A 20,744-nucleotide genomic window follows, 5' to 3' on the forward strand; every position below is an offset into this window, starting at 1 on the left:
GTTGCTAAATTAAGTGCCAAAATCTGAGAGTAATGTTTTTTTTTTTTTCTTTGCAAGCACTGGTTGAGGAACAATATTTTTAAAAATGCACAAGCTGTTTTTTTTTTTCCTTTTTATACATAAACAAATACATCATTTGAACAATTCCAGATGCCTCAGACAAATTATTCTGACTAAGGAGTTGTGGTCAAAGTTTATTTCCTTGCCCCTGCCCCCCGTTAGATTGTGTCTTAATAATTTCACATCTCATGAACTTACCTTTTCTGACTGAGGTCATCAATCCTAAAGCATTTGGTGCAATTGCATGTCTTTGACATTTTCCTATTTAACTTTAAAATGTAATTTAATGTAAAAATGTAATTTTTCAACTATTTCATGCTGATACCTGTTTAATTTTTCATTTTAATAGCAAGGTTTTTTTTGTTCAAAGGACTAATTAGTCTAAAGATTTTATGGCATCTTGTATATCTTTCCCCATTACACTACAAAAAGGTGTTGAGGGAGTGCACAGAGAGAAATGAATGAGGTAAATGTGAAAAATGTGTTAGTAAAAAAAAAAATACATATTGTTGGCCAGTAGGTGTCATCTTGGCATAAATGATGTGGGCTTACTGTCAACAGGCCAGTGGGGACACTATTATTTTTTTTTCCCTTTCAAGAATGCACTCTTGTAATGATAAATAACTGAACATTAAGTTATTGCAGAAAGTTCAAATGAACCAGAAGGAGGAGTAAATTACAAGCGTATGTTAGAAATTCTTTTGTTAAATATAATAGCGTAACATGCTTGCATAAATTTGACATAGTTTACCTTGAGAATTTTTGTGTGTATTAAAATAACACATTTTCTGTTGCTTCCGTAAGAAGTTTTCTCTCTTATATTTTTGGTGAGGAGGAGTCCAATCTGGGTATCCTTTTTTATTTTTATTCATTTTTATTTTGTGTGCTAAAAGCTTTTGACAGATTTAATTGTAGCATTTTTGGTTATTTGTAAATGGATTACGACATAATCGCCAGAAATGGGATTTGTTTCTTATTTGTGGCAGAAGGGTAAAGATTCTTGTTGCAATAAATTCCCCAGTACATGTTTTTTGGTGGCAGTATTTCTGTGTAAACAAATATAATGTTCATATTGGCATTTGTTTGTTACACTGCTTATTGTGATTCTTAATTAGGGCAAAATTAGTCACAAGTCTGTTTGTAATAAATAAAACAGCAACTGAGTTGGTTAAGAGAGTTGCGTTATAAAATGAAAGACTGACGCGAGTCACAACCCACAGTCACTTACATTAATATCCTCGCGCAGGAGTGGAGTCAATTGCAAATCATTGACCAGCAATAAGATAATGGGAAAAAAATCAAGTTTATAAGTACAGATGAACCTTTATTGCACTAATAGGCTGAAGATAAAATTATAGAGTTGAATATACAGTAAGCTGCCAATATCCATAGTAAAATTAAAATTACAAGCTCAGAAGAAAAGCAGATATGCAGGCGGCATTGCCTTTACTTTTTAAAATTTGAAATCTGAAGTACCTATGTAACAGTACTTAAATGGTATTTAACATTGTAGTCTGCTAAAGGCAAATGTATATTTAAAAACCTGTCTGGATTTTTTTTTTTTTTTTTTTTTCAGTTCTAACTGAACTGATCATCCAGCGTTACATATCACTTTATTCTTTTGGGCGGAGTGGGTGGCTCTGAGGCTAAGAATCTGCGCTGGTGTCCCGAAGGTTGCCTTTGAATCCCTGTCACTGCCAAAAGAGATCCTACTCTGCTGGGCCCTTGAGCAAGGCCCTTAACCTTCAATTGCTCCAGGGACGCTGTGCAATGCAACCCTGCACTGTGACCCCAAGGGGTATGCGAAAAACCAAGTGATTTTCCTTTGGTATTAATAAAGTATAATAAAATAATAAAAAAAATTCTCAAATCAGTTTAATCCAGGTCAGGGATAATCCTGGATGCAGCACTGAGCATAGGCAGATGACTTGGAGAAAAACCCCTGTGGATACTGGAACAATGTGCATACTCCACACAGACAGCCACATGAACAATGAATGGATTCAGTCATTTACAGAATGGAAACAATCAGCAAGACTGGCAGCTTTACATATTTAGCAAGGCAGGGAAATGTGCTGAATGAATATATTTTTGGTTTAAGATACCAGTGGTTATGAAATACACAAAGCCAAATCTTTAGAAGACTTGTGCCACACTGTACACATAAATGATGAGGACAATGAAGACTTAACTACCTGAAAGAAGTGGATCCCATTAAGGATGTCAGATTGTGTCATCTTAATTGTTCCACATCTCTTATTGCATCATGATGGATAGACTTTAATCATTCAGTTTATTGCTTTTTAAATTCTCCTAATTTTCTAAAACACCTAGCGAACTAAACACTGAGGGGCTCACAGATGAGTAAAGCTAGGGTCAAATCTTGTTTCCCAACCCAAATATATTCAGATTTAGAGGGCATTTATCAGAAGCCATATTGAGAGATTCAGCTGTCTGACCTGGGTGTGACCTGATGTGCACTTGGTCCACAATCCTCTTTTTTTTTTCGGTAACCCTGTGATGTTGTTAAACATTGCTCCTGACGGAAAGTCACATGAAGTTTTCAGGTCTGAAAACACCTTTTTTGACAACTGTGCATTTTAATCTTGGGAATTCAGAATAATGTCAGCATCGTCAGATTTAGCTTGGCACACATGTAAATACTCCCTGAAATACTGTCTAGTGTGGTTCATGTGTTGCTTAATGAATGTATGTTCTAAAAATCCCAAGGGCTGCTCAAAGTTCGAATCCTTCTAAAAAATTCAAATGTGTATTCCACCTGACAACAAGCCATAAGGTTTCAAATATTTCATTCTGCAAAAAGAAAAATATGCAGTTTTTTTGTTGTGTGAAGAAAACTGATTTTGGAGAGTTAGTCAATTTGGCCTAGTGGCTGAAAGGTTTGAGTGAAAAGATGAAGACTGTGAATCACTGATGAGAGAGCCACTTAATTGGCCTCTGCACTCTTTCTATCAGAACAGAGCTGTTAGTCTCTAAAGCAAACATACTTTGCACAATCTCCCTGCATCCCTGCAAAGTGATCCTGTAATCTCAGATTCTCTTCCTCCCCTAGGACCTTCTACCAGATGTAGGGGTCAGCAGTCATCCGTCTCCCCCTTTGGGATTAGACAGACTACATTTTGGCTTTGATTTGGTTGTACATATGAGTTGTCACAGATACATTTAGAATCCCGAGGCTTCACATTCCTCCTTTTTATAGTTTGTCATATCAGCTGAATTCTTGCAGCCCAGTTACAGTATATAGGCAGCCAATGGATGAACTTTTCTTGCTAAGCCTTTCCTTATGATTCTGGAGGAAACACAACAGCAAAAGCAAACTGTATGGTATCTGCCCATTTCTTTGCCTCTGGGTGCTAAACTGCTCTTGAAAAATGTGACATTTGTTAGTACTGCATGATTTGACTTCCTAAACGTGAATGTAGCCGTGATGCAGGAAAGTGACCCAGTTCTGTGGTATGCCAGCTGTGTTTGATGGCTGTTTTTAAGCTGTCTGTAAGTGGAGCACAAGAATCTTACGTTTACCTCCTTTGAGACCAGCTAGGAGAGACTGGGACCACAATATATTCTGAGTGGATGATGATCAGGGGAATAGCTGAGAGGTTGTCATTAAATTCTTTCTCTCTATCAGTAGTGTTATGCATGCACAGTTTATTGGAATAAATGTCAAAACTGTATGGGCTATCAGGGTCTACAAGACATTCTTTATGCTTACTGGACTGGCTGGGAGTTTTTCTCCACTTGTTACATATCCCACAGAAAACATTTTCCTGTGTGGTAAAGGGTGCATATATAACCATTGCTGCCTTTGTATGGTCATTTTTCCTTTAAGCAAAATCCCTTTCCATCATCCAGGGATGTTTCTCTTTATGGTAGGCCCCCACCTGCCATTTGTTATTATTGTACTTCTCAAACCACAAGTCATTAATCTGTAAGACTAGCACACTTATAAGATGCTACATTACTGGACAATAAAGAAGGATAATGGACTGACTAGGGTTGCTCCCTGCCTTGTGCCCACTGCTGCCAGGGTAGGCTTTGGTCTCCCCCCACACTTGCCTAAGGGAGACAACTGGGTTTAATAATCGCAGATTTATGATTTGTGTAACACCCACATATGATGCAAGAGGACACATTTTGCTTAAAGGACTACATCTGACGAAACGGATTCACTTTAGACTGGATTGTGTTTGAACAAGGGTTTACTTTTTAAATTCAGTTCTTTTTTTATATTGTGTACTGTATCTCCTAATGACAATCTCAGAAAAATCATTGGCAAACATGATGTATTTAAAATAGGACAGCATAGTGAGATGCAGGTTGGTACTGGGCACAACTCATAGCCTCTCCACCATCAGGTATCTACTAGGTATAGGGAGTAAGCAGTTTTATAACTCTGTAGCTGAGTTTGGAAGATGATTCTGTGTATTGGACAGGCAGCCAATGTAGGTGGGTCTGCTGAGAGGATATATAATCACTGTGGCTTAATCAGTTCAAGACTTTAGTAGCAGCAACAGGAGCCATTTATACTTTGTGAAGAATGACCTTTAGAAATAAAATGGATGTTGTCTGTGATAAAAGTATTATCAATAATAACCCAGGTGTCCAATCAGTTAAGGAAGGGTTTAACTCTGGTGATGTTTTGTAAGTAATAAAATGAGTTATTAATTGTGGCCTAAATATGTGATGCAGATGTCTGGCACACATCATGCATGATTTCAGAATGGGTCAGAAATTTTGTAAAATAAGTGCATAAAATTTAGCAAGAAATTTCAAGATGAATTGCTTGTGTGATGTCAGGGAAATAATTCATTTCTGTTTGGGTTGATTTGGATGACTTTTTAAGACCACCATCTAGGCACTGCAGTCACTGAGGTAGGCAGTATGTATTAATGAGAGCAAAGAAGAAACATTTAATGTTGCAGAAACTTGCTAATTCCTCATTTTCCATACAACAGCCAGCCTGAGCACTCTGGCATAAGATTTACTTTTTTATACCCCAATGTTGTGGTGAATGTTACAAACATTCAATAATGACACAAGTTACAGGTCTGCATTCCATGACATAGCATGAAATCTGGAGAGACAAAAATATATTGAAACTTTAGGAACAACTTTTGGGGTTTTTATGATTTTATTTTAATTTTCTCCAATACAAAAATTGCTGGACATCCTGTGACTCCTGACTGATTATCTCAACAGATTTTATTCATGTGTGTTTTTTAACACAACCTGATGTGTATCTAGGGTGGGTTTTCTTTTCATTTCTGTGCTGAAGGATCTGGTGAATGACACTAAAAATAATTAAAGAACAAAACATCACAATTCTAATACCCAACTGAGTCTTTCAGTTTGGCATTTTGATTTAATATTTGCTTTTTTTTTAATAAATCTTTGACTACCATACCTAAAGGTATTATGTTTTTGATTTTTCACTTATTATTTTAACATGGTAATTGCTGTGACCTTCCTCAATAATGCAGCACATGTCCACTTCTTTCATGGAGCACCTGCTCCAGATGCTTCTTTCATGTTCACTAGTGTCCTGCAGTCTGTGTTGTTTTTAAATTTTTACTGAAGTTATTGGCCAGCACTTCACCTCTGGACAAATTGGGATGCAAACATTTTTTCATGTAGTTAATCAGTTGAAAAACTCTTGGCTCTGACCTAGAAAATGCTACAGAAATCAAATTGGCTATTCAAACCACCAACATATTTATTAATTATTTTTTGACTTTTTATTTGTGACTAAAAGTGCTCTTAAAGATTTCAGTGGTAAGCACAATGGCTGGCACAGAGTTAATGCACCCCATCGATTGTCAGAAACTCTGCCTCATGTCCTCATGTTAAAGCTGATTAAAGTCTTTGTGATGTGAGTTTATTTTCACATTCTGTTGATTTTTAGGTAGGTTGGTACATACAGGGAGCTTTTGATCAACATATCTTAAGCTGCATGCTTAAACTCCTTAACCTACTATAGTATTTTTCTTTTTGGATTTAACCTCTTTAAACCCGTAATCTTTCTGATTCCGAGGGATTTGACACAGAGTTTGGCTTCACGTGTATGCAGCCCACACTGAGTCAGACACACAACATCTCCATATTAACTGTGTCTTATTAGTGCCTTGAATGCTGAATTTGGAAATTCATAGCCAATACATTTCTTGGCAACTGAGGCTCTGGAATTGAGCTAAATATGAAGGTGTCAAAAGCATTCAAGTTTTACTTTTAATCTAAAACGTGTTTTTTACTTGATTTTTTTCATGCCAGTGAGTCTCTGACATTAAAACTGCCCTTCTAATGAACAGTCTTTGTCTCTCCCAGGAGTGACCCCACTGGCCACAACCTCCATTTGGTTTCTCTTTGCACGCCACAGTACCATTCTAATTTGACAATGTTTACATAGGCAGCAGTGAAGAACAATAGATGTGGGGCATTACTGTGATCTGTGTATTTAGTAAGCCTAGAACACAAATAATCTTTTTGAAAACTAATTGTTTCTTATACGATACATATTTTATTATCACTATGCTACACCACCAATTTTTCCTTTTTTATGCATTTTTGTTTTCATTCCTGTGTTATATAAATTTGCAAAGTACAGTATTTCTTTGGCTCTACCGGGAAACCATAAGAAGGTTCTTTGTTCCCTGAGATTCCTAGAAAAAGGGGTCTTGAACTTCCCAGTATGACACTTACTATTTTATTGTACCAATACAGTGTTGTCGTGAAAAGCTGGACACACTGAAGCACTTCAGCTGCTGACTTAAATCAACCCTGAAACATTTGAATTTTAGCTTTCACTCTCCAAAATTCTACATTCTCTAACAACACCAGTAGAAGACAACAGCCGAGCACTGAGAACACCCCAGCTAACTGCTGCAATCATCTTTTATTAGGGAGTCCTCCTGCAATGCATGATTATAGGTTTGCATGCTGAAAGATTCTCTAATATAAGCCAAGTACAAACTTATTTGTGTCACGACTGATTTGTAGTGTTGCGGTAATATTGCCATTGTTGTGGCTTTGAGGTGGCACAGTATGCAAAGCAAACTTTTCATAGTGCAATTCCCAGCACTGAGGCTGATCTGTGCATGGAGCTAACACTTGCTGTTCAACACAGTTCATTCTAAGTTGTTCTATCAAATTGAGAATGATGGTGGAAACTTAGAAAAATAAATGAATATTAAATACCTAATACACTATGTCAGCTTGTCATAGTACATTGGCAGATAGTTATGGTACAGGCTACCTGCTACAGAGGCTTTTGTGCATCTTGGGTGGTTAAACCCATATCTGTCCATACCATGCCTGGCAGACAAGCTGTAGCATGAGCTTAGAGTAAATCGGATCAATTACAGGGGTGCATTGACACACTTAACCAGGTCGGTGAATTGAAATTCAGGAAAGTGTAATGTTGTTCAGCCTCTGAGCCTGTTACAAACCAGTGATGGCGCCTGCAGTTACGCTAGATGTGCTTTAGCTCAGCCGCTTAAGGCTGCTTGTCTGTCTTATCTCCAGTGTTTAGTTCAATTTAGGGTATCCTAAGGGTAAGCCTGATTTTGGTTCTGGCATTTGGATTAACCTGAATCACTTGAAATCTTCCATGGCTGTTTAGGGCTCTTCATCTTTCCTGTAGTATGGCTGTAACTACTCCTGATTTTTGAGTAGAAGCAGAATGTTTGTAATTAGAAATTATTTTTATTAAATTAAATTTAGTTATTAAATTTAATATCCAGAGGCACTTTTCTCTACTTTTCCTCCTTTGAGTAAAACTTTGTTCTTACTTTCCTCATCTGTGCAATTACTGAAGTCATAAATCTTGCCGACTTGATGCATGCACGCTAGAGTGTGTTCAGGGGACTTTTGATATTGCCTAACATTCTGAACAAAGCCAGAGAAATGTTAAATCATGACAGGGTAGAAGAAAGACAATCTGCCTGTATGTAGTTGTTTCTGTTCTCTCACTCCCTTGTGTAATTCACTTTGAAATGCATTTTTGGAATTTTTGTTGTGGATTCAAATTTAGATTTAAGTATGTGGTTAATTGCAACTTGTTGGCTCAAAGTGCTTTCATATTTTGGAAGAAAAACAACCAAATGTATACTGTATACCACATGGCAAAATATAAACTTGGTATTAAAATAGAAACAGTCGAGAAGCATTTTGAGGAAAGAGAAGGAAAGCACATTAAATCTCTAGGGACTGTAAGGCCTAATGGCTTCCCTGACCTGGAGGTATGAGGCATGCGTTATGGTCAGCTTATAACTGAAGGCCAGAGATGCCGTGAACACAATCGGACCTCCTAAAGATTGCAGCTTTTGCATGTTAAACCCAAGGCTTCATGAAATGAAGATTAATAGAGTAGTGTAACTTCTCAGTAGAGTGAAAGGATATAATGCTGGGTGCTTCTGACTTTTGGCTGGCAATGGGGGGCACGTAATAAGTGATACACAGCACAGTGTGTTGTATCGGTGGCAGTGAAAGTGCCATTTCTCTCATTTGACTGGTTTGTGTTAGTAGGGCCTGAAATCACTGCTGTCACATTCCATTAAATATCCAATTGCGGCATGCGCAGAAGACTCTGTAGCGCATTACATTACGTAACTTGATCTTTATTAGACCTGCTGCCTCCACTGGCCTCAAGCAATCTTGTAGACTTGGTAGAGTGCAGGACTTTTAGCCCTCATTATCTGAACAAGGCAGGCCTTCCATAAATCTACAAATGGCATTGTGTGCTAAGGCATCCTCTGTCTAAGTTTTTATGTAAAAACTGCTGGCACTTTGCAGAGGAAATTGCTTTCCAAGCCTTTGCAGATGTACACGGCAGCTTCCCATTGTTGTCCACTCTCTTTGGTTGCTAATGCATCCTAAGCTGTCAGTTTGTTTACTCTGCCGTGAGTGACTGCTATTGTTGAGGGCTCTTGTGTAAAATGGGGCACTCTTATGAGTCTTTGTGTGGCTGTGTGTGGAAGGCTCAAACCATCATAAAATTGGAATGGCGTGAAAAATGATTGCAACGTGCTGAACCGGAGAAAGAGGTTGCAGGATTAATTGCCTTGTATGTCTGTAACATCAATGAGAATGCTTTATATCAAAACTGGAAAGTTTATGGGACCTTTTCAAAACTTTCTGGATAGCATTTTATTAAATGGATGTTCTTTAGTCAATTTTGTGGCTCATTACTGGTTTGTGTTTGGAGGTCACAAAGTTTTATGTTTTATTTTGGTTTTTAACATCTTTATTTGTGGATACACTATAATACTGATTTCATTACTGGGTTTATTTAATCAAGGAGAAGAATTTGTAAGTGGTCATTTGAGAGTATTGATTTTAGTTCTTTAACTTTGGAGGTCCTTGCACTCCCTGGAGAAAAGAAGGAAATAGAAATGTTTCAGTTGAATCACAATTTAGTGTTATCTGCCAGTGCCAGCTACCATTTACTTTTACTGTACTTGTTGTAGAAGTGCATTTTTAATTTCCCATGATAACATTTTGATTTGCAGTAATCCTTTACTAAAACCAAATCAGAAAAATGATGATATTGATCTTTCTTGAAATGTCATGTTCCATCCTAAATGAAATCAAAGACTACCAGTGTTTGTTCATCACTCTTTGCAAGCATCTCTGTCCACCTAATGGAACTGTTGATGATGGTGCGTGCAAGACAGTAATTCATGTGATTTACTCACAAAAAGTGACCAAGCCTTGCAGAGAAACTCTGAACAGGGAAAGTAAAATTAGATATTTAATCTTTCTACATCCATTCTCTGAGCACACATCTCCATTATATGCCCCAGTGCAAAAAAAGGACACACTATCCATTTCATAACCTGTTTTTATCCAGCTCAGTTGTTCAGAGCCCATGACCGCAATATTGGGCACAAGATGAAAATCAAGGCTGTCAAGTACACATGCTGACTCTCCCGCCCACACATTCATTCCTGTCCAATGTGATGGTGCCAGTTAACATGCACATGTTTGAGATAGCACACAATTTTGCTTGCCATCCTGTTTTAATATTCCAGGGGACTTTGTCTAGAGAGTCTTTAACGGAGGGATTCATGTAAGCCTATGGGGACAGCACCCAAAATTCTCTAGCAGGAGATAGTTTACTGTGTGGCAGGGCCTAAGGGGCAGGCAGGGTGAGTGTGTGTGGTCGGTTGGGTCGTGGAGCGGTTGCCCATAGTCTTGACATCTTTTTCCCAAGACTCTGACAGTTATGTACTGAGGATGGACTAGTGCATTGAGTACACAGACAAGCCAAAATTGTACAAAGCGCTTTGTGCAATTTATCCAAAACAGTTGGGCACTGTGCAAATTGTGCAGTGCAAAGTTTTCAATAACTAAATAATCCATGTTGACTGCTATTCTGGAGGTTAATCCTTAAATAAGTAAGGCAATAAATAGGTAAATTAGGTTAAAATAAAGTAAAACACGGTCAGAATTGGCTATTTTCTTTCTTTCTTTAGATCTCAAGCACCAATGTATCCCTCATTCAAACCTGTCTCCTCTACTGACAATCTTCAGACGATGTCCCCTCCAATATTCCTAAATATACATCGGAACCTCTAAACGCTGCTCCTTTGTTCCACCACCATCCTTCAGTAACCGTCAGAGCAATTTGCCTCTCCTGCTCCTCTACTGTGCTCAGCAATGGGTTTTCCAGTTGCCTCAACTCCTTTACTCTGCACCTGGCTCACCCTCAATTGTGACGGTTTCTCTCAATCATTTTACTTCTACTCTTTCAGTTTCCTGTTCACTGTCGCTCTCCTTAGCTCTTGTTCTCAGGCCCCTTTTATATCCAGGGAGTACAGGTGCTTACTAAATATACAGACCACAGTAATGCCCCGTATTCTTCACTACAAATGAGCCTCGATTAGAGACAACTTCGCTGACTGCATTTGTGCACATATAGGGCAATTGACAAATTACCTCATCAAGATCTACGATGATGCACAGCTTTTCTCTCACACTCCAACACTCATGGAGTCCAAGCTGCCTCACTCTTTATCTTATAAACCCTGCACTGCCATGGACCCCTGACACGCTGCATCACAGAGATTATTGAACAAATGAATAAATAAAGGGATTCTAAATCAACTGAGCCTAATGCTGAGGCTTTTTCATTTGATAGTTAAGAACACATTCAAGTGGTCTTTTTTTCCAAGAGACTGGAAATAGCAAATTACAAATACAAAAGCAAATTGTAGGATAAGAAAAGCAAAGTGTGCTAAATGTTAAGATGAAAGGAAGATGCCGTCACCCAATGGGTTTGTTAAATCTGGGAGCCAAACCAGAGAAATGGATGCTTTGGAGTATAAATAAAGGATGTAGGGCTGTAGGAGAAGTGGTAATGGGGAGTGTGTTACAGATATTAGTATAGCTGGGCATTCATCCAAAATTATTTTTTCCCGTGTTTAACCAGATGGGAAAGGAAAGTTATATTGTTTAAACTAGCAGAATACCCGCGCTTCGCAGCGGAGAAGTAGTGTGTTAAAGAAGGTACGAAAAAGAAAAGGAAAAATTTTAAAAATAATGTAACATGATTGTTAATGTAATTGTTTTGTCATTGATATGAGTGTTGTTCTCATATCTATCTATATATATATATATATCTATATATATCTATATCTATATCTATATCTATATATCTATATATATATCTATGTATCTATCTATCTATATATATATATATATGTTGTTCTCATATCTATCTATCTATCTATATCTATCTATCTATCTATCTATCTATATATATATATATATATATATATATATATATATATATATATATATATATATATATATATACCAGCTTGGCAGCGGAGAAGTAGTGTGTTAAAGAAGAAAAGAGAAAGAAAAGGAAACATTTTGAAAATAACGTAACATGATTGTCAATGTAATTGTTTTGTCACTGTTATGAGTGTCGCTGTGATATAGATATATATATATATATATAGCAAAATACCCGCGCTTCACAGCGATGTCATGTGTTAAAGAAGTTATGAAAAAGAAAAGGAAACATTTTAATAATAACGTAACATGATTGACATTGTCATGAGTGTTGCTGTCATATATATTCCTGCCTAAATAAGTCACCCTCGCTTTGCTCTTACTTTTTTACCGTTCATTTAATCATGGCTAGTGGCGGAAAAGTTATAAAATGGAAGGAGGATGGCTTTACCAAAACAATTATTGATGGCGAATCGATTATTCATAAAGCTTGAATTGGTGATCTGTCAAACTAAGGTGGTGCGAGGGTAAAATGAATCGTGATGCGCTGATCAATGTAATCCGTGTACCAGGAAATCATGCATTGACAAAAGCTCCCCTTTGCTTGTAATGCAAAGTGTGATTAAATGCATTATTTTTTAACGCGTTATGGAGCACATGCATCGCAGCTTCTCGGCTGTGCTTGTGCTAAGAAAAGGAAAGATTTTAAAAATAACGTAACACGATTGTCAATGTGACCTTTTGTAAGTAGTGCCTGGAGGATTCAGTGTGGATAAACTCTAGAGACAGCGTGTGTATTAACTTGTGGATTTTTCTGTGAGTATTTGGTGGCAGTCTGACGAAGTTGCTTGGAAGACAGCGTTAACTGAGCTCAGCTCAGAGCAAAATGAGGTGGGAGGGGAGATGATGACGTGACTCCCCCACCCGCCTTAACTGTCAATCCCCCACAAACACAGTCTCGGAATTTGCATAAGCACAGCCCTTCACCTGCAATTTTAACTTAGTTACAAAGTGATCAAAACTCTCGTTTATATCCTGCATCTTCTCATTAAACTTGTATCCCGCATTACCCGTGAGCATGACAGCGGCAGCCTGTCTATGAACTTAATTTAAAGTTTAGGTTTACACCTTGCTTTCTTTCCGAGCTGGCAACACTCATGAATATGGTAGTATATGTCACTCGCTCACTTCTTATTGTTTCGCTGCCTTCTCAATTATAAAATGCATGTTTTCTTAAGCGCTTTTTGGAGGTCTTCCTGGTTTTCTACGCACGGCGTTGACAGTCAGTTCACGTGATTACGTGGGAGGCGTGATGATGTCACACAAAACTCCGCCCCCCCACGTCATTCCAGCGCAACTCCATTACAGTTAATGGAGAAAAATACCTTCCAGTTATGACCATTAGGCGTAGAATTTCGAAATGAAACCTGCCCAACTTTTGTAAGTAAGCTGTAAGGAATGAGCCTGCCAAATTTCAGCCTTCTACCTACACGGGAAGTTGGAGAATTAGTGATGAGTGAGTGAGTGAGGGCTTTGCCTTTTATTAGTATAGATAATGGAGGAGAGGATGTGTTCCTTATTATGTGACTTTATCTGTAGACTGGGAATACCCTGATATTATGGTACATCCTGGTCTTGCCCTATTTGTTTATTGTAAATAAAGAAGTATAAAGCCTGAGAGTAGAGGCATTTGGGGGAAGTTTAATTTTTTTTGAAAAGCTGCTAGTTAAAGGTACTGATTTTAAGAGGTGAACTTCCTTTTGTTTCCCTAGCCTTCATGGTTTACCGTCTGGCTTTATTTAATATGGACAGCTATGTGTCTTTGGTGTTTGATCTATAACCGCATAATACTTTTTCCCTGTATTGTTTTCCATTTTTACGGTGTCCTCAACCCTTTTGGTACCCATTTTTTACTACCAACATGTTGTGCGTGTCTCCACTAGATCTGTTCATTCACCTGTCTCTTCCAGGTCAGTCCCTGACAGGCTGTATTGTGAACTTGCTGCCTTTTCCTTCTGTTTTTGAACCCTTTGAAAGCTGCTTATGCTTTAAATAAAAATATTGACTAAATACAGGATACCTCGAAATGATAGTAAAAAAAGTAATATAACACCTCTGCTCCATCCTAGGAATACATTTCAAATTATATTTAAAAAGCAATGAACATTTTTCAAAATATCTATTATTTCCCAATATCATAAAATAGCGTTTTGTCCATTTTTTGATCGCTCAAAATAACCATCTGTTTATAAACAAGAAATCCCATTATAAGAGTTTGAGATGTAATTTTTGAGCTGTCTCAGGATGCATTTTAGACATTTTAAAATGGATGCAAGACAAATGTGAGATCTTAAAAATCATAAACCTCTAAATATATTGCAGCTGTCCCTACGTGAAGTTGAGTGCAGGTGGCCGGATTTCCTCCTTTGTCTTCATCTCCAAGTTGCAGTGGTATCCCACTTCCCAGGTAGTCTACAGATAGATTTCTATCTCGCATTGAGGCACCAATCCCATTTTTGAAACTTTTTCCTTCTATCCCTACCAAATTCAATAAACTGAACAGTAATTATCTACAGATGGAAACAGAGCAGGATTAGATTAAAGTTTTGTGATTTATAAGATTCATCTCCTTTGTTACACATATTTGAAATCATCTTTATTGATTAGTTTTGCGTTCTTAATATTCTGTTTGTGTATTATATGGCCTCAGACCACTTTTGTTTTCCTTTTGACATAATTGTTTTATATTATTTTGCTTCATTATATATCTAAACAATTTACATTGTGTATACTAATTGTGTGGATTTGTATTGCTATCTAAATACTCCTCCTTTTGTCCTGTTTCCATCTTTTGATATTATTCCTATTCAGATGGTTCATTTTTTTCAGCATCTTTCTACCACAGACTCTAGTTTAAGGGTAAAGGCCTGGTCTTGAATGGTGTAGTTACAGGCCAGTTAAAGTACCTCCCCTATAGACATTGCTGGCTCACATAGTTACCCACAGCGAGGGCACTTTGACAGCCCCCCGATGTCAGGCAAACATTTAAACATGGAATCTCTGACCCCCACTGCCAAATTGCTTGCATATTTAGGATCAGAAAGCAGCTGGCTTTGAAATGTGAATGCACAATGTAATTTTCAGGAGTGCAGCTTTAAAGCATTGCAGTTGACATTTACCCTACTGCGACTCAATTCAATCATCAGATCACTTAGCAAGTGGGAAATTTTTTGGTTCTGAAAGTCTGCATATTCTGTTTGAACACATTAGCATTCCTTTTATTTTGGCAGCTGCTTTTGTTCACATACTGTCACCATCATTTACTGACTCCAGGACTGTGCTCTCAAGACATTCCACATGTTTCTGTGACTTCAGACATTTGCCAGCTACTGGTTTTCTTTTGTTCTCCACTATAGTACCTCAGCACAACATTTAAATCATTTTATAAATTCTTTAAGAGCATCATGTGCCAAACTGGAAATGTTCTTTGCAATTTGCTGCCATATTGAAGCATGATACAGGCTTACATACAAAAATGTGAAACTTTCTGTTCGTTTTGTATAAATAGCTATGAGGCCTTAAGTACAGACCTTTTTAATATGAGCATATGAATGCACAATTCATGCTATTAATATTTTTTATATATGAATATATTTACTTATGAATGCATTAAAATCACTTGTTTTTTTTTTTCTGGTGCTTCCTGACCCACTTGGACAAGAAAACCTAAAACCCCCAGTATGATGTACTGGTCAACTCGTCTTGATGTCCCCTCTATTTTTGCCTCTCTAGACCGAAAAAACCCTCATTTTTAGGTCATTTTTGACCATATTTTGTGCAAGAAATTAGACACCAATAAGTATCTTAATTAAAAATGAATAGAAGCACTTGAAGTTGTGTATGCCACACCAGTCAGCCCCCAGGGTTTCACCCCCTAACGGGATACAAAGGGTCAAATTTACTCCTTCTCACAAAACTTGAAAAATGGATGTCAGTAATTTAGGTATATGGAGTGTCAGTTTATGCTACTTAAGGTTACTAATCATGAATATGCAAATATTTTTGACATTTGATTCTTTACCAGTGGTCATAAGAACCACTGTCAGTAGTTTACAAATGACAAATCTTGAATATAAGCCAGTGGGGTATCATTTTAGATTATTTCAAGGCCAGTGAGGTTTATTTTTTATTTTTGATCCTTTACTAGGGATCTAGTCCTCTATGGCGCTCTATCAGAGAGTGAAAAATGGCATATTTACAATCAAGAATATTTAGACTTTAAATTGAAACACATTGTAATATTTCAAATATTTGACACAACTATTCTAGCTTATTATGTACTTCTAACTCATGAAGTAAATCAGTACATTAATGATGAACACCCCAAATTAGGACCACTTATGCCAATTTGGAGTTTTAAATTTCCTTCAAGGTCTTAAAAAATATTTTTGGATTCCCCTATTTCATAGCACCCCCATTATTTTAGACCATAACACTTGAAGCTTGTGATCAGTAATCTTAAAAAAAAAAGAATCGTAGGTGACATAAAACTATTGCCAGTTGCTGAGCAAAAGAGCCTGTTTTTTTTTTTAGATAATTTGACTATTACTCAGACATATTTTCTTTCAACGGACACACAGTCTGTCATCAGTCTGTCATCAGGTGAAACCACCACTGACCAGAAATGCACAGCATTATTACACATTGTTTCACATATAACTGCATCCGTTCATATACAGTACTGTATGTATTGTTGAGCCACAATAACATACCTAAAGGTGGCAGTGGTGTGTGCAACTTTCAAGGCCAAGAACCAATAACATTAGATAGCAAAAAAATAACAAAGTTGCCACATCAGTATATGACCCCCATTTTAAGATATTATAAAACATTGCTTTTCCATTAGATTATGTGGTCTAATAGAATTTTTCCAGTGAAGCAAGGTGACACATGAACATTGTAATGCAGGATATCATAACTAATTTTTTTATTTGCGTGATGTTATCCCATTTCAGGGTTCCTGATTAAAGTTTTTGAAGGATTGAAAGTAATTACAAATTCAATATTAGCAAAGTAACATGCAAATATTTTCCCCAAAATAGCTAGAATTGGGGGACATTCTCAAAAAATAGTGAAGCTGGTGCCTGAAAACATTTTGCAGTTTGAGTTCCATTCTTGGTAAAGTTTACACAGTTTTAGTTGAGATGAATATGTGTAATTTACAATTTTAAGCTAAATTGATCTGAAAGAAGAAGAAGAATGAATGAATGTTTTGAATGACTGGATTACATTTCTTAACTAAGATTCTAATCAGTTCTCCGTTTAATTGCCAACTATTGAAGTACATGTACCATCACAGTATTGTGAAGAGCACCATCCATCCCAGTGTCCTTGAAGGTAAAGGGGACTACCACAGTGACAAATGGAACTAACTGAATAGATGAATGTTGAAAGAGAACTGGGAAGAACATTCATGATGTTATATTTCAGTTCTCATCAATACTAGAGCTGTATTTAAACTTTAAAAAATAAATAAAACAGTCTTACAGTATAGTACGTGAGACATTGAAGGTTATCTATCTTACGTCAGTTTGTTTTATTTACTGTGGTTTTTAACCTGTAGCTGGATATTCTGCTTTAGCAGAGTGTATATTAATTTGCGCATATAAAGAAATCCTGTGTTCTTGATGGTTTATCTTGTCAATTTAGTTTCAAGAACATCATTTTGCACTGTGTCAGAATTGTTACATGTTATTTGCCTTCACTCTAAACTACATACTCCTTAACTTTTTTGTTTTATGTTGTTTTGTTTTTATCCTCCAGGGGTCTTGAGATTTACAGAGATTGGGACAAACCTGTTGGTACTCATCTGTGTTGCGGCCTCACAGGCAGTGAGTTCAGGCTACGCTGGAATGGGTGGCTTGGGGGCTGGCGGTTTCAGCATTGATTCTGCCTACAGCCCCTTCCAGGGAACCGAGCTGCAGCAGGTACGCGACCTGGACATACAATACAGCCAGATGCGAGCCCCTGGGGTGTACGGCGGCGTGAGCTTCAGCCTGACCCTTTTTGTTCTCACTCTGTTCCTTCTGGTGGCCGGGGCTAAATCCTTGTACCAAATCTCTCTCAAATTCCTCATAGCCGAATTTGTCATGGATGTGCTGGCATGTGTGATATACATTGTGGCTGTTGGCCTCTACCTCCACTTTGTTAACCAGGTGAATTCAACTGATGTATGTAAGAAAAGAGAGCTGGTCTACGCACGCCAGGGATACACCTGGATGAGCTGCAATGTGCAAGGGAGCGATGCAGCAGTTGCTCTTTTTGGCCTCATTTCATCTTGTCTGTATGGAGCTGGAGCCGTACTGTGTGCACTCACGATAAAAAAAGCCAGAGTGCTCCAGCGTGGTCGGAATCGGCATCGGCCACAAAGCCAACCATCATTTAAATGGATAAACTCTCACCATCATGACGCAGAAGCTGATCGGCCAGTTGCCACATTGGTTTAATGGAGAAGGAAGCTTTCCATAATACATCATGGCAAGAATAACTAATGACTTTAATTTTTAGCAGCTGGTTCATTGTTTTTAAATAGTATTTTACAGTAAGGTTACATTTTATTTACCCATTAATAGTTGTTAATTATATTTTACAAAAAATACTTTAGCATCAGCCATCGACTTATTAACAGACTTGCAGTAAACCTTAAAAGCCCCACTGCCTTCTCTCTGAGATTCGAGGTGATGTTTTCTGTGCACAGGAACGGCTGTTGGATATGTAAATGGTGTGTATATTTACAAGAATCTATTTATATAATCTATTTGATGTGTATGCACTGGTAACTGGAGCTCCACTCTCCATAAACCAGTCTATCTGATTTGATTATATCTGCTAGTTTTTCTAATTACATTTTTAAGGAGACCAATTTAAGTAAACATTTTTGTATTCAAATAAATTGAGACTTGAAAACAAAAACTTCTTCCTTTTTTAGAAAGTGTCATACAATGCTACTGTTCTTATTTATTTTTAAATAAAAGACGGCCCTTTCTTCTTGGTTTGGTTTTTGCCGAGTGCTTAGTGCTGCTTCGTTAGGTTCTGGTTTACATAAGCTTGAAAAAATTGATTTTTTTTTTAATAATTGATATAACTTTAATTTGCTCAATGCCTACTCATTTTTTGTAAGGATTAAATGCTTTTTGATAAAGAAAATGTTTATCAAGCAATCAGCGTAGTCCGATTTATTATGCATTAGGCTGATTATGCATTAAACTTGTCTGTCAGGTTAATTGTGTTTGCTAAAACTGAACAACACTAATCTTTCACTATGTTTGAGGCAAAAATTAAATTTGGCCTTCATAACAGGAATGAATTTTGGTTTAATTTTAAAACGTTTTCATTTTATTATTATTGTTGTCATCTAATGTAACTACAAAATAATTCAAACATTATTATCACATCCTCAATCTGCAATTGTGTAAGGGCATGTTTCTCATTTTTATTTCATACCTACATGTGCCAGTACTTGGGTTTTCTAATAAGTTCAGGATGTGGTAAATGGGCCTAAAGTATTCTGTAGTTATGGGAGACGTGATGTCAGTGCCCACTGCATTGTGATATGAGATAATGTAAGGAGTCGCCAAATTTTTTTTGGTAAATGTTTATTAATTTAGACATCATTACAATAAAAAATACACGGGCGCAGGTAGCCTGACAGTGAGTGTAGAGCATGTTAAGACCAAGAAAGCTTGTAACCCTCAGGAAGTGTGGGGCCAAGGCCAAGAAAAGCCAATGCAGCTTATGAAATGTCCCATCCTCTGAGTGAGGGAGGCATCTGTCTTTGGCTCCTTGAGATGAGACACTTCCTCTGTAACCTGCAACTCTTTGTCTTACACTTCCGCTTTAGCAGCAACCGGCTTGGGGACTTTCTCCGTTTTGCTCAGCGTACTGGAATTTTTTTTTATTTTTTTTTTGCATGTAAACTCAACATCTAGGGCTTGCAATGCCGTCCTGGTGTACTAGGTGTTAGCGTAGAGCAGCACTTGCGCAGAGTGGCCAATTGTACCAAACTATCATGCAACCTATCAGAAACGTAATGACTCGGCCCTCTCTGATCACACTGAATGGTCAAGTCTAAGATCGCCATGCACAGCCCCGAAGTAGGGTGATGTACGAATGCAATGAGAAGTGAAGCAAAATAACACTTTGTTTGGCTAACCGGACAGATTACAATATGCAGGCTTTTGAGGCTGCTCAGGTCGCTGCTTCAGGCAAGTACTGTAGTGCTGAAAGTGTCTCTCACCCTTCTAGTCTTGGTGGCTGCAGTGTAGCAAAGTTGAAGTGTGAGTTACTCAGTTAATTAGTAGTTTGGCCTCCAGCAATACTGGTAATTATTTAACACAATTAAAAAGATGCTAAATCAATGAAACTTGAATGATGGATCTCTGTTTTATTTTCTGGTCAGAATGTCAAAAATATGAAGAAATCTGTATAATTTATGAACAAGGTTCTGGAGGTGTTAAAGCTACAAAGGGCCCCTTTTGAATTAATATGTAGGACATATTATCCATTCAGCCATTTTCCAAACATTTTAATTATTTATTTCAACATTGCCCTATTATTATTCTTGTTATTGCATTGTCCAAATAACCGCATCAGTGATTTTGACACAGAATCACAGGCAAAAGTCTAAAGAGTGAGTCAGTTCAGTCATTAATTTAGGAACGTAATGAAGTACTGGTATTCTCATTCAACTCCAGTACAGAAAAGACTTCCACCCTCCCAGTCCATCACCATTACTCTTTGGATTAAAAGAAGTGCTTCAACCTCTGTTATGGCTACGCCGTATAAGCTGTGGGTTCTGGATATGGGCAGGAGAGCTGTGAGCTTGGTGAGAACAAAGATGATCTGTGTCTTGAAAGGGTTTGAAAGGAAGG

At 37.4% G+C, this 20,744-nt stretch overlaps 1 protein-coding gene across 1 annotated transcript in view; it reads left to right on the plus strand.

The window, feature by feature from the left end:
* The window catches only part of LOC120529422 (MARVEL domain-containing protein 3-like), a 72,558-nt gene extending 53,724 nt beyond the window's left edge, over window positions 1-18,834 (plus strand). Inside the window, exon 4 of the mRNA XM_039753203.1 lies at window positions 17,638-18,834. Coding sequence (XP_039609137.1) covers window positions 17,638-18,320 — 683 coding nt within the window. The 3' untranslated portion in view covers window positions 18,321-18,834. The remainder of the gene's footprint in view (window positions 1-17,637) is intronic.
* The last annotated feature ends 1,910 nt before the right edge of the window (window positions 18,835-20,744 follow it).

Source organism: Polypterus senegalus, chromosome 5, assembly GCF_016835505.1.
Source record: "Polypterus senegalus isolate Bchr_013 chromosome 5, ASM1683550v1, whole genome shotgun sequence".
In the NCBI taxonomy this organism is placed as follows: Eukaryota; Metazoa; Chordata; class Cladistia; order Polypteriformes; family Polypteridae; genus Polypterus; species Polypterus senegalus.